Genomic DNA, 13,940 nt, shown 5'->3' with positions numbered 1-13,940 from the left:
TGGGCCGCCCCGGTCCTTCACTGGGACGGAGAGAGGAACGGAGCAACGGATGGTGTTACCCTGCGGCCCACCTAACAGAGAGAGAGAGGGAAGGACCGGAGAGGGGACGACGTTATTGCCATGGACCCACATGGCAGAGAGAGAAGAGGGAGAGGGCAGGCGAACGGGATCGGCAATAGTGACAGCAACGGCGTCTCCTACCAGTCCCGCACGGCAGTGAGAGAAGGAGGGGGAATAAGAGAACGGCGTCGACGGCGATGGCCGGCGCAGCGACGGGAGCAGGGGGGAGAGGCCAGAGCTCGTCGGGCCTCCTTACGCTGGCGTCGTCGGGCCTTGGTGAGTGAGGTGAAGGCGTGGACGTCGTCCGAGAGGCCGAACTGCAACCCTACGTGGGGGTTGCCGGCACAGCGGCTCCTGTAGCGATGGTGGCGGCGTCATGCAGCGAAAACAGCCTTAGAGGCCCTATTTCTACCAACTAGTTATGCCTACTTATGCGTGAGTGTGTAGTGAACTGGATAAAGGTAGTGGAGAGCTTAGCCGAGCCCTGTCGGCGGTTAGCCGGTGTTCATGGCGGCGCGGCGGAGCTCGGTGCTCAGTGGTAGGGTGATACAGAGGGAGAAATAGGTGAAGGTGAAGGTGAAGGGGAGGCTTTGGAACTCACCGGCAACTCCAATTGACTCGTGACCCCACAGAGAAGGAGAAAGGGGAGGCGGCTTCAATGGCGCCGGTGGTTCCCGATTTGGGAATTCCTTACCTAGGGCTCTACTGGAAGGAGGAGAGGAAGAATGGAGGGGAGTGATGTGTTCTAGCCTTTGGTGAAGCTAGCAGTGGTGGTGGTGCGGCCGGAGCGTAACCGGCTAGGCCTATTTATAGGCCAGCATGGCGGCGTTGGCGGGGGGAAAGTCTCCCGACCGTGGAGATATTTTGCCTGCCATGCACGTGCTAGGGTGGCTATGGTGGTTCGCCACAGTGTGGCCGTACCCTTGCTCTTACCCGAAAGCTTGAGGCATGGCCATGGCGACAACGGTCGGCGGAGCTCGGCACCACGCGTGGCCACGGCGGCAGTGAGGAGCAGAGAGGGGGAGACGTGCGCGGTGGAGTCGGGTTGCTTTGGGAGGCTTCCTTCATCCCTATCCATTAGCACCAGGTCGAATGAGCGGCGGCGCGGCTGAGGCTACCCTGCCGCGATGCGGTATTTGCGAGAGGTAGGCGACGGTGATGACAGCGGGGTCCTGCGCCTCGGTCAGTGAGAGAGAGGGAGAGAGGAGGCGGGCGCGTGCGCGGTTGGGCCTGCTGCCGTTGCCGGCCCAATGTGGAGAAGAGAGAGGGCGCATGCGGAGGAAGGAGGGGAGGAGCTGGCGGCTGGGCCTGTGGGCCCAACGCGGCTGGGGAGGAGGGCGCAGTTGTCGCGAGCCGAGTGAAGGGAATGAGCCCAGTGCGCCTTTTTCTATTTCTAAATTCTATTCTATTTTCTATTTTGAGTTTGGAGATGATTTTTGAATTCAAATTTGTTTGAGATGTTTTTAGGAGCTTTGTACCACCATATGTTCAAACAAGCAAGCAATCAAGCATTCCAAACAAGGTCACTCATGTGGTTCTTATTAGGTTGATTTATTTATTTATTTATGCTAGGTTAATTCCTAGATGGGTTAAATTTATTCCTTTTAAGAGTTTCATTCCCTTTTTGAGTTGGTGTTTTACTTGTTTTAGGTAAAGTTTCAAAAGGTTCAAATTTTTAGTGATTTTTATTTTAGGGTCAAAATTTAGGGTGTTACAACACTAATCGGGACTAGATTGCTCGAGGCCGCACACGGCCTAGATACACAACGAAGATAGGTTTAAAAGGCAGACCAACAGGTCGACGAGGCTGATTTAATGTTGGTTCTTCGCCAGAAAAACTCATGAACAACTTCCGGGAAGACCGTCGGGGAGACGCATGGCGGGGGTATCCTAAGATCGGTAGGATTAACTAGAACTCAACAAATCTCATCGAGAAAAGTGCTGGACAACAAGGGGGCTGGAAAGGGATTAATTAAGGTTGAAGGTAAAAAGTAAAGGTAGATTGAGTTTGGTCGATTGGATAGATGGATCTGTCAATCGGCCATCCTCTTATATAAATAGAGGGAGTGATCTTATCCTAGTAGAAAATTTATTTGTCAGTTACAAGTTTCCCACGAGATCGGATAAGTTTCCAAAGAAAAACACGAATTCGGGCTCGAGTCTGTGAAAACCGGCCTAAGCCGGTCTTTACTGGCCACGTGTGAGACCCTGCCAAAACCGTCATGGGCCAGTTTGGCAAACTGGTCTAGGCCAGTTTTTCTAGGATTTTGCAAAGTATGCCCAAATTGCTCCAAATTTAGTTAATTTTGTTCTTTTGTTGTTCGCAATTGTTTTCCAATCCATTTTCTACTCGCCGATCCCATTTCGATTGTCAACAGTACGTTCTAAAAAACAAACCAGGAACAAACACGTAGACTCTTAATCATGCGTAGTGTCAAACTCGTTTGAAAATTGGCAAAGAGAACAGCAATATGTTTTTCTTGGCACGGTTTTTGGATAAAAGATTGTTTGGAAAGAACAGAAGAAATGCACCATCGGAGATCATACCTCGTGGTCATTATTGCCGTTTATATCACACGAACCTATGTCTCCTGCATTAGGAATAAAGATTTGAAGTATGTCCCATGCATGAGGCCTTTTCTTCCGTTCAGGTTCCACACATTTTAGTGCGATGTCGATCAACTGTTCCAATTGTTGGCTATATACTTCTTGTAATGTTGCATCAATCCGTGATGATTCAAATATTTTCCTCCATCTTCCAAGCTCCTACGCAGTTGCACAGGTGATTTAGAGCCTACAGTAACGACTAAGGAAGCATATACAAAAGCTTGATTAAATTTTCTTACTTTGTCACTGAATTGCTGAAGAGACGCTCCTATATTTTCGGTGCTATTTTTGTCGCTCGAATACTGGCAATGTCGTAGATTTGTCTGGGGATATTTCCTGTTACCTGTGATTATCTCTAAAATTATTACACCCAAACTGAATATATCTGCCTCCGGAGATATTTCTCCATTGTCTATGTATTCTGGTGCCATGTATCCGCTGCAATACAATTCAAAGGTTTTAGAAACTCCATGCGTTGATAAAAGTTAAATGGAAATGGATCCATTTCACTATCATAAAGTACTTGGCAAATAGTCCATCAACTCTAAAATATGATTTTTCCATACATCTCACTTACATTTTCATAGGTGGCTCAATTTACCGCCACTTAAGAGCAACTCTAGGAGCCTCTTTATATCCTTCTTAATTGATAGAAATAGAGATTTTGGTAAAAGAAAATATATTCTAACAGTTTCTTTAATTAGATCTCTAAATATAACCATCATCTATTCCAGATTTCACGCTAGCCAAAGATGGAGAACGAGACTAGTTCTCTGGAGTGCGCAAAGGATATAATTGTTGGAGGATGAAAAAATCTAGAAAATGATTTTTATGCAAATGGATGATTTAGAGAGTGAGTTTAAAGAAGACTCTTCGAGATTCTCTAAAGGTGGCAGAAGGCTAGTAGTTTTGGAATGTATATGGAAACATAATTCTACAAGCATTTTACTGAAAAATCTTCTTGTGGATAAGCCATTTTTTCAGTGATGCATTCATGATTCCTTATATGTGACAGCCTCAACACATGGTTCTGTTGATTTTCTTAAAATTTGCCTTCTTTCACTCCATTTAATTACTCCCTCTATCCTAAAATATAAGGAATCTAGTGTTTAAAATTTGTATCAAATTATAAGGGATTCTAGGTGAACAAACACTCCGAAAGGCAACGTTCACATGCATACCTACTATTAGTGTCTATCACCAACCCAAATATGGTAACCAGGGAGGTTATAATATGTCCTAAAATTACTTGGATACTTTATATTTCAGGACAGAGAAAGTAAGTTGAGATTTCATTTTATGGAATGATATATCATGCCCATACTCATCTACGGTAAAAAATTTAAATTCTTTGGAAACTTTTTGGATAATGAAAATGTAATGGTAATATATATCACTCTACAAAAGTGCATTGCCATAATGCAACCTACTAATCATACAAAAAAGATAGACTTTTGAGAGGAATTGGAACCATTTGCATATATAGAGCGCTCACGTGAGACACCCGCTGTGAAAATGCAATTGTCATAGGTGGTGGCTCTAAAACTCATTTTCCGCAAGGTTCAAAAAAAAAAACTTATCCTATTGCCGTCAGCAACAGTATTTCTACGGTGGCCTTCTCACAAGGTATCACCTGAGCAACAACATTACTTTGGTGGTTCCGTAGTTGGCTAGCTAGTAGAGTTGGCAGGGTGTAAATATATGGAAAAAATTGGGTGGGGACGGTCTCTCTGAAGCGATCTTGTGATGCTTATGCATCCAACAAATGAATTTGTTGCAAGAATAATTAGAAAGAAAAATTATATCTTTCTCATACCTTAGATGCATGAAACACGTGTCACAAGTCTACGATGGGTGCCCATGGTTGCACAAATCTATGACGGGTGCCTTTCCAAGCAGATCGGCCATCCGATAAAAACCTAATTACGTGTGTTCAACCACTTACACAAATATTTGTTTAGTAGTGCAATTTTTTTCCTACTAGTGCTATACCCAGTTCGGACTATTCTTATGTTGAAATCCTATGTGATGATATTTAATCATATCGTCACATATACAAGGTAAATACACTGATATTGTATTTCAAAAACAACACTGATATTGTATTTGAAAAAAAAAACACTGATAGGTATTTGCAAAAAAACACACTGATATTGGTTTATGAAAGTTACAATGAATTCTTCATACCTTAGATGTCCAATAGATTTCATATGAGGTACCATCAATTGCAAATAGTCATGTATTTTTTACAAATTCTATGGTATGATATCGTCCTAAAAATTAAGACTGATGAATTACAATTAACACAAAGACTAAAGAAAATACGAATAGCATTTTGGAGTAATAAAATATAATGTCTTGATTTATTATTAGCTTACAGTGATCCAGTGAGGTTCTGAGTGATAATTTTAGATTTTTCTTCATCCAAGAGCCGTGACAACCCAAAATCCATAATTTTTGGCACCATGTCATCATCTATCATTATATTTTGCGGTTTAAGGTCCCGATGAACAATACGCCATTCCTCATGAAGGAAGTATAAACCCTTGCAAATCCCCTCAATGATGTTGTATCTCCTGTCCCAACCGAAGCCCATACGATCACCTGTTCACATAAATCGATAACTAAAAATTACTAGCATAACAGCAAACTAATGCCAATTAAATGCAGATGCACAGTGTACTGTATTTGATAATCATACTGGCAATATATTTATCAAGGCTTCCGTTGCCTAGATACTCGAAGCAGAGCAACCGCGTGCGCGTTTCAGCCATAATATGCTTCTGGCTGATCGGTGTCCTTCCCCACTTTGACTCCACACAGTAACCGACAAGTCGTACAACATTTTTGTGCACGATCCCCATAAGAGACTCGAGTTCACGTTGGTATCTGTTATCATCCAGATTATGCATATCGGAAATCTTCTTCACAGCAATTACATTCCCGCTCCGGAGCATCCCCTTCATCATATATAGCATGTACGTGAGTCTTTCATTTGTTACTGCAACAGAAATATGAAAGCTGGGGGTTTTCTAAACCAAGATGAAAACTAGTAGTAGTGTGAAAAAAAATTGCCGTACCTTGTAAACTACTCCAAAACCACCTGTGCCAATTATTTGATCGCTGGAAACACCATCTGTGATGGATTCCAGAAATTCCAATGGTAAACATACTGGCTCGCTACTTGGATACCGTAGAATAATCTCCAAATCATTCTCGAATTTATCAAATTTAGTAGCTCCACTGTACATATCTGATTATAAAGAAACTGATTTTCCTACACAAAAACAAAGGACATATTTTTAATTTATTGGTATGAATTACTCCAAGTTGTAAACTGTTTCCTGCCATAGATATATTGATAAAACGTAATATAGCAATAGACTTTTTTTTAGTTATGTGTTATAGACCAGACTGTTTCGTTTCTTCTTAATATAATAACAGGAACATTTTACAAGAACATCGCTCTGGGAGAGGCTATTGTCAGGGAAAAAACAAAAACAACAAAATAATAACAGCTTAGAAGAGTTCTGTTACTGTGCTTGGAGAAACCACAGATTCCTCCTTGCAGAAATATTCTCATCCACTGATCATTAAAGAAAGTAGTTGATTCTAAAAAAAAGGGACCTTTTAGAACTTTAACTTCAGTCATTAAATATAACTGAAACAGTCATTTTCTTTAGCAACATCTGTTGCTTGAAATATAACTAAAAATCTGCTCGAGAAGTAGAGCAACATAGGCAACATCTTTCCCAACAGATCTTGCTAAACCATTCTTTAACAATACTCGAAAATCTAATGGCACACTAAATCACAACCATAACCTAGAAAACAGAATCTTTATTGATTACTCTACTTCTCAGTATTCTCGTATCTTAAAATAAGGGTTGTAAATTTTCAGTCGGAACCTACAAAAATCCATTGCATGTTGTACTTCTCAGCGTTCTCAAATCGGATGGCACCAGAACCTATTGGCCGCTCTACTTCTAAGTATTATCAGATTTAGGAATACTGGCCAGAAAAAATCGGCGAACCTTCAGGCCTTATAGTGAGAATCTACAAAATAGTATTCTCATATCGAAAAATAGTGGCTAGAAATCTACGGTGACCTCTAGGCAACGGAGTAGCGGAAAATCACTGCCCATCTATTTTTTCAAGTGGGGATTGATTGAAAGTTAAGATTAAAAGCTGTTGGAGCAGGATTTTTTTAATCCTGCCAACAAATCAAGATTGAGATTTGCTTTACCAAACAGTTGGACATGGTCTAAGCATTCCTCCATAATTTAAAGCTTTTAGTGGTCACAAAGGAAGCGGCGAGAAATTAAACTACGATGATGTAGTCACTCCGCAGGGCACAAGTGTGACTACCAAATAACCGCCGCAACTTAAGAGTCAGAGCTATCGCGCGGTTTGGTGTAGCAAATCATACACTTTCTAAACCACACAAACACGCATGCCACGCTGCACCACCACCGTGCCACCGCCAGGTCACATGTGCAGGTAGCGTCACCGAATCCGATCTCTGTTGCCAATCCCTCACGATGCTCCACACGGCGTCTATCGCCGTCATGCAGTGCCGCCGCGCCACCGTGCGGCTACGGCTCAGAACCACCGCGTGCAGCAAACCACGTCGCGGCTCATCTTACCAGTCAGTATGGTACCTCCCGAGCCGAAGCTCGGCGGGCGCCACCCTGCACCTGTGCTAGATCTGGACAGCGTGAAGAAAGGAAGGAAGCGGAAGGAGGGGACCACTGCCGTGAGCCGGCGACAGTGGTGGCGGCGGCCGGTAAGGTTCCCCTTAACATGAGGCAGCGGCCCAAAGAGATCTCACACAAGTATCAGGCAGAGCCTTTTGACCAAGGAACAAACAGGGTGCACAAATGTTCAGCTACGATTTAAGTTCATCTTCGTTGAGGCGGAGATGCTTGCAATTTGTTGATGGAACATGCACAGGATTACGAATCGTACCATACCTGTTGATAGGACGATGGCGGCGCGTGCCGCGATGCACTGGTGGAGGGCGTTGGATGGACTCCGAACGGAAGGGGACGGAGAGATATTTGAAGTGACGCGAGAACGGATGAAGCAACAAATGCGCAGCACCTACGAATAGTCGTGGGCGCTTTGGGACGAGGCAAAGCCATGGTCCCCATCTAATATGATGGAGACTCGATTTTTTTTTTCTTAGATGATGGAGATTTATAAACAGAGAGAGTATCACTAAATTGATAGTGGAATATATTTTTAAACTTATTTATCAGAGATATAAATTTGATATTATTTTTTATATAATGAGTTAAATATAAAAAATTATTTCTCGACAAATAAAATATGTACTTATTTTATGATAGAGCCGGTTCAGCATTCGTGCCGCATAGAGGAAATGACGACCATTCATTTTCTCCTATCCTATCTTGTCATGTCACGTCGTGGTGGAAATAGTAGCCAAACATATGTAAAAAGAGGAGAGAGACACACCACCAACCCCCACCTCGGCTCCGTCTCTCTCACAGAGACAGGGACATATAACATTATTGGTTTGGCATTTAGGATTATCCCAACTTTTCAAATCTCTTTTCGCTAATATAGTGTATTATATACAGATTTCATGGAACAAATAAAAGAGAATACGGGAGACACATATAACCTTCATTGTTCTAATCAGATGCTTATATGATTAATGGAGATTGGTTGATAAATAACAAGTAATGATATAACCACTACCTCATAACAGCTAATAACAAAGTAATGACGCTTATATGATTCATGCAGCGGCCCAAAGATATCCCATGTGATTCACAATCACAAGTATCAGGCGGAACCTTGTGACCAAGGAAAGAGGGTGCACAAATGTTCCGCTTCGATTTAAGTTAATCTTCGTTGAGGTGGAGATGCTTGCAATTTGATGACGGAACAAGCACAGGATTACGAATCGTACACGGGACTGGGCACAATTCTTTGCTCATGTAGAAGGCAATCGAAAGTTGGGTCGTGGTGTATGCTCGCGACTGTTTCCGGCCACGGAGGAGAGAAATACTTAATACTTAACCCACTCTAGATGGGATGATGCATCGTGAGCCCATTCTTTAGATTTAGTGAAGAAGAATGAGGTGATGATAAAATAGCTTATTCTATTCCATAAGTCAAACAAAAAAAAACTAAAAGTGATGATGATGGATCATTTTATTCTACAAACGAAGCACCTCCTTACTCTCTCCCATGCCATCCCTAACTGTACATCTCATTTGTGGAGAAGTTAAATACTTTAAAGTTGACTAAGTATATATAAAAAAGTGTTTGTATTTTTTATGTGTAATAAATATCATTAAATTGACAGTGAAGTATATAGCGTAAATTTATTTGAAGATGCAAATAATGATATTGGCCCTGTTCGGTTGATGGTTTATGTGGCTAATAAGCCGGCTGATGCTGTTTTATTGTGAGAGAAAACAATGTATCATGATTGATAAGCAGGGCTGATAAGTTCAAGCGAACAGGATGATTATTTTTATATAGTTGGTTAAACAAATAAATATTTGATTTCTCAGAAAACAAAGATGTATATTTATTTTAGGACCGAGCCAATTGAGCATTAGGACCCCATAGAGACAAAGTCGATTGTGTTGTCCTGTCCCTGCCGTCGTGTCATGGGGGGGAATAGAAGCCAAACATACCAAGAGAGAAGAGAGAGAGAGAGAGAGACAAACCAACAAAGCAGGTGGTGAGTCTATGGTGACTGGAGCATTAGTTCCCCACAAAGCATGAATAATTAAAATTTGATCCGTTTGTAGACTATGGTGACTGGAGCAGGTGGTGAGTCTTCGGGGAAGGATAGAGCAGGGCTTGATTCAAGGGCCCTGGTGGTGCGAACAAGGATCACGTTGAGCAGGAGGATGATGAGGAGGAATTTGATCCGTTTGTGGAGGCTGTTGCAGGTCCGAAGAAGTGGTTGGCGATGGGGAAGTTTTATTCTGGGCAACCTTTCAATGAGAAAATTTTGTTTGCAGAGATGAGCAAAGCTTGGGGGCTTCGTGAGAATGAGAAATTGGTCGGTAGACCACTGCCTGAAAGCAGATGGGTACTGGAGTTAAACCTGGTTACACAGGGAGGACCTTGGAGCCACAAGAGGGACGCGTTCATCGTAGTTCCATGTGATGGTTTCATAAGGCCGTCTGAAGTATCATTTGACATGCTGGGGCTATCACTACCGGAAACGTCAAATTTGCCGAGTGTTTTTATGTTTGCCGAGTGTATTCCCTCGGGCACTCTGCGAACAAGTTCTTTACCGAGTGCTGCGCTAAAATCACTCGGCAAAGAGTTAGTTTGCCAAGTGTCAAAAAAAAAAAAACACTTGGCAAAGAGGGTGTTTGCCGAGTATTTTTTTTTTGCACTCGACAAAGAAATAAAATCTTTTTTCTGGGAAAGAAGGAGAAGAAAAAAAAAACGAAAAAAAAAACTTTGCCGAGTGCCTAGATCTAGGACACTCGGCAAAGGACAAAATCCTACTTAATTAACCGGCCCAGCGCCCCTCCCGAGCACCCCGCCCTTCTTCTTCCCCAGCGCCCCACCTCTCCCTGCCGCCGGCGCCGGCACCCCGCCCCTCCCCTCCCCCTTCTTCTTCCCCGACGGGCGCCCCTCCCCTCCCCCTTCTTCCCCGGCGGGCGCCCCTCCCCTCCCTTCTTCCCCAGCGCCCCTCCCCTCCCGGCCCCAGCGCCCCTTCTCTCCCTGCCGCCACCGCTGGCACCCCGCCCCTCCCCCTCCCCCTTCTTCTTCCCCCGCACGCGCCCCTCCCCTCCCTTCTTCCCCCACCGGCGCCCCTCCGCTCCCCCTTCTTCTTCGCCCGCCAGCGCCCCTCCCCTCCCCTTCTTCTTCACCCGGCCGGATCCAGTCCTCCCTTTCCCGAATCCGGCCGATGGCGGCCGGATCTGGCGGCGGGCCCTCCCCTCCTCCTCTTCTTCTCCCGGTCAGATCCAGCTCTCCCTCTCCCGGATCCGGCCAGTGGCGGCCGGATCTGGCGGTGGGCGGTGTGGTGTGGTGGTGGCGGCGGCGGCTTTGGTGGTGGTGGTGGTGGTGGTGGCCGGCGGCGGGGCGTGGTGGTGGTGGCGGCGGCTTTGGTGGTGGTGGTGGTGGCGGTGGCTGGCGGCAGTGGTGGCGGAGGCGGCGGCGTGGCAATGCCGCCGGCGACTTGTTTTTTTCCTCGAAAAATGTTTGCTGAGTGTTTTTTGGCACTCAGCATAGTCTTTGCTGAGTGCCCGATGATTAACACTCGGCAAACAGCTCTTTGCCATTAAAATCTACGCCGAGTGTCGTTCGGCAAACGCTTTGCCGAGTATTTTTGGGGCTTCGCCGAGTGCCCTTGGCACTCGGCCAAGCACCTGTATCCATAGTGTATGGGCGAGGTTTCATGATGTTCCGGTACATCTCATGACTGATGCTTTTGCTGGAGTCCTGGCGAGGAAAAGCAACAGCAAAGTTGTTAAAGTGGATGGGCCTGTGGAAAATTATTTTCGTGTCCGTGTCATGCTGGGGCTATGGGCGAGGTTTCATCATGTTCGGGTACATCTCATGACTGATGCTTTTGCTGGAGTCCTGGCGAGGAAAATCAACAGCAAAGTTGTTAAAGTGGATGGGCCTGTGGAAAATTATTTTCGTGTCCGTGTCTCTTTTCCTTTAGATGAGCCACTAAAGGGACAGGTGCAAGCGAAAGTGAAAGGGCATGGGTAATTAGTGTTTCGTGTTACAAATGAGAATGTGCCAACCTTCTGCATTGGGTGTGGGCGCAATGGACATGATGACTATACCTGTCCAGATGGTATAAACGCGATAATGTACAGAAAGAGTTTGGCACATGGCTAAGGGTGTCGCTGTTTAGGAAGGATGCTGGCCGTGCATTCAACATACGGCTGACAGAGTCGAAGGCGGCAAGGGCTCTGAATTTCAGTGGATCCCAGCGGGACAGAGTGCGTGCAGCGGCATCATCAGCATCTAGCTCGGCCAGGAACAATGGACAGGAGAATACTAAACGGAAAAGAGGGGAGGATCTGGAGGAGCAAATTGGTAAGACTGGAACCTTACCAACCGGAGTGTCAGATGCTTTGGCGAAGAGTGTGGAAAATATGGGGGTTGATGATGAGGACTTTAATCTGAACAAGAATCCACTATTTGAGGATGAGACCGAGCAACAAGTTAAGGACAGTGGAGATGTCTCACTACTACAGAAATCTTATTGGAGGCGGGCGTTTCAGGTTAACGGAGGCGGGCAACGCAACCGTCTCCGTAATGCAGACCTTTCGACGGAGGCGGTTGCGTTGCCCGCCTCGGTTAACATATTAACGGAGGCGGGCGCCGTCAGGCAAGCACCTCGGTTAATGCATATTAACGGAGGCGGTCACCCTATGCATTCTGCCTCCGTTAATAGATTAATCGTGGCGGTTACGCTAAATCACCCACCGCTGGTTATTACTTGGCCGCCTCTGTTAATGATTTTCTAGATTAAAAAAATAGTTTCCCGCCATTTGATTCGAATTCTAATTTGAATCTGAATCTGTTTTCGCTAATTAAACATAGACAAAGCAGAAAATACGCATACAGAGCGCAAACATATATATACATATACCACAATCATTCATGTCTCGTCCTTATTGTAGCACCATACCAACATTCAAGTTAATTACATGCATGACATATATGAACATGTGAAACTAAGATCCCCGCTCATTATGACCTAATCCAAAGAGGTCCAGCAACTTGTAATCCGGGATGCGTAGCTTGGTGGTTCTCGCACTTCTCTTCATACGCTAACTCGCTCTCCTCCTTGAAGAATACTCTCCCGACATGCACACATTTGTGTGAGATGAATGAGCATATGTCCGCTATAGTTCGAGTGAAGTTCTTTTCGGTGACCCATCCTTTTTCCACCAGTCTAGTGATTTCTTGAGCTTCTTGTAGCTGATGCTGAATTTGCCGCACACTCTGAGGTACTCGTAAACGTAGTATCCACATAATACTGATCCCTGAGGTTGTTTGGAGCACTGCACGATATATAATACACAATCGATTAGAACATATAGAGAGCATGCACGATATAATAGCACATACGACTTTTGATACGTACCGGGAAACTGCGCCTGACTTTTAGTGTTTTGCCATTCTTCTTATTATTATTCTCAGATCTACGATCGAGGGACTTGGGATCCTCCATGTACGAGAGGTAAGTGCTATACGAAAACCACTGGTGTCAATGACAAATTTAACACGTATGTTAAATGTAAAAGAATAAGTACCATCACTTATTATCTCAATACGCTTTCAAAATCCTTGTACCCTTCTTTGTCTGAATCCAAGGAGTCAAAACAACGGCCCTTCCATCCTGATGATAGATTAGAAATGCAATCCAGTGGCCCATGATGCCCTCGCTGCACCATTCAAACAATACAGATTTCAAATCTTCAAATATGAAAAGTGGTGATCCTAGCAGCTACATATACGTTCCAAGTATCCGTTTGACTAACCTGAACTGGTGGGTGGCAAGGAGACACCCCTTTTCCCCGACCTTCTTCATGCATCTATACACATACGTTCCCGCCTAGAACTTCATTTTGTTGCACATTAGTTTCTGGGCTGCCACTCTCTCTTCTCCGTTCAAGTTCCTAAGCCTTTCATGAGTCTCTAGTACATCGTAACCCACGATGCATCTCTGGGTAATGTGCATCAGACAGAGGTAAATAACATTTTCGCCCAATTCCTTGCATAAGTGGGACTGCATCCTGCAAGGACAAGTCATGGCATTATTAGCTTCTTCCTAAAGTACCTAAAGTAGTGCAATGGAGTGAAAGTCATAATTAACTTACAGGGCAAACAAGGTGATTTGAGCAACATTGAGTTCCTTGCGCCTCAATACCTATGCATGTCGTGGAAATCTACGACGATTTGAGCATCGTCGGTCAAGTTGAAGTAGTCCTTCGGAACCTTTACAATGAAAGAGTGCAGGCCTGCTTTCGCCGCTTCCATGTACTAGAGATGGAACCTCCTTATCTCCCACGTCTCCTCTACGAGCTGGCCCAAGGGCAACATGAAGTTCCCATGCTCGTAGTTTTTGGGGCAATCATTCGAAAGGGACCAACCCGCTGGTGACGGCATCCTATACTTGAGAGATTCAGCAGTGAAAAACTCTACTAGAATCTCTGCATATGTTCTACTATGACTATGTGAAAGGTCCTAAATGGCTAGAGGGGGAAGTGAATAACCTAATTAAAAATTCTACAAATTCACTA

The 13,940-nt window shown here is 44.5% G+C and overlaps 2 protein-coding genes across 8 annotated transcripts in view; both read right to left on the bottom strand.

Moving 5' to 3' along the window:
• LOC136483706 (uncharacterized) overlaps nucleotides 1-7,776 on the bottom strand; it is a 96,467-nt gene extending 88,691 nt beyond the window's left edge. For 6 of the 7 annotated variants that reach the window (XR_010765584.1, XR_010765583.1, XM_066480844.1 and 3 more), the window contains exons 1-6: nucleotides 7,641-7,776; nucleotides 5,748-5,944; nucleotides 5,369-5,627; nucleotides 5,046-5,271; nucleotides 2,907-3,105; nucleotides 2,608-2,826 (exon numbers count right to left, since the gene is read on the bottom strand). Coding sequence is in view for 5 of the 7 variants with exons in the window: in XM_066480844.1 (XP_066336941.1) it covers nucleotides 2,608-2,826; nucleotides 2,907-3,105; nucleotides 5,046-5,271; nucleotides 5,369-5,627; nucleotides 5,748-5,918 (1,074 nt within the window). In the remaining 2 variants the exon portion in view is untranslated. Of the gene's footprint in view, nucleotides 1-2,607; nucleotides 2,827-2,906; nucleotides 3,106-5,045; nucleotides 5,292-5,368; nucleotides 5,628-5,747; nucleotides 5,945-7,640 lie in introns of those variants that run through there. The other variant, XM_066480847.1, reaches the window with a different exon arrangement.
• A 2,761-nt stretch (nucleotides 7,777-10,537) lies between these two features.
• On the bottom strand, nucleotides 10,538-10,903 carry LOC136479842 (uncharacterized). The gene has a single exon (XM_066477574.1). The coding sequence runs from the start codon at nucleotides 10,901-10,903 to the stop codon at nucleotides 10,538-10,540; it is 366 nt and encodes a 121-aa protein (XP_066333671.1).
• Nucleotides 10,904-13,940: the final 3,037 nt, after the last annotated feature.

The sequence above is a fragment of the Miscanthus floridulus genome, chromosome 9 (assembly GCF_019320115.1).
Source record: "Miscanthus floridulus cultivar M001 chromosome 9, ASM1932011v1, whole genome shotgun sequence".
NCBI lineage: Eukaryota > Viridiplantae > Streptophyta > Magnoliopsida > Poales > Poaceae > Miscanthus > Miscanthus floridulus.
Note: the sequence above shows the minus strand (reverse complement) of the source record. Positions and strands in the feature narration are given on the sequence as shown.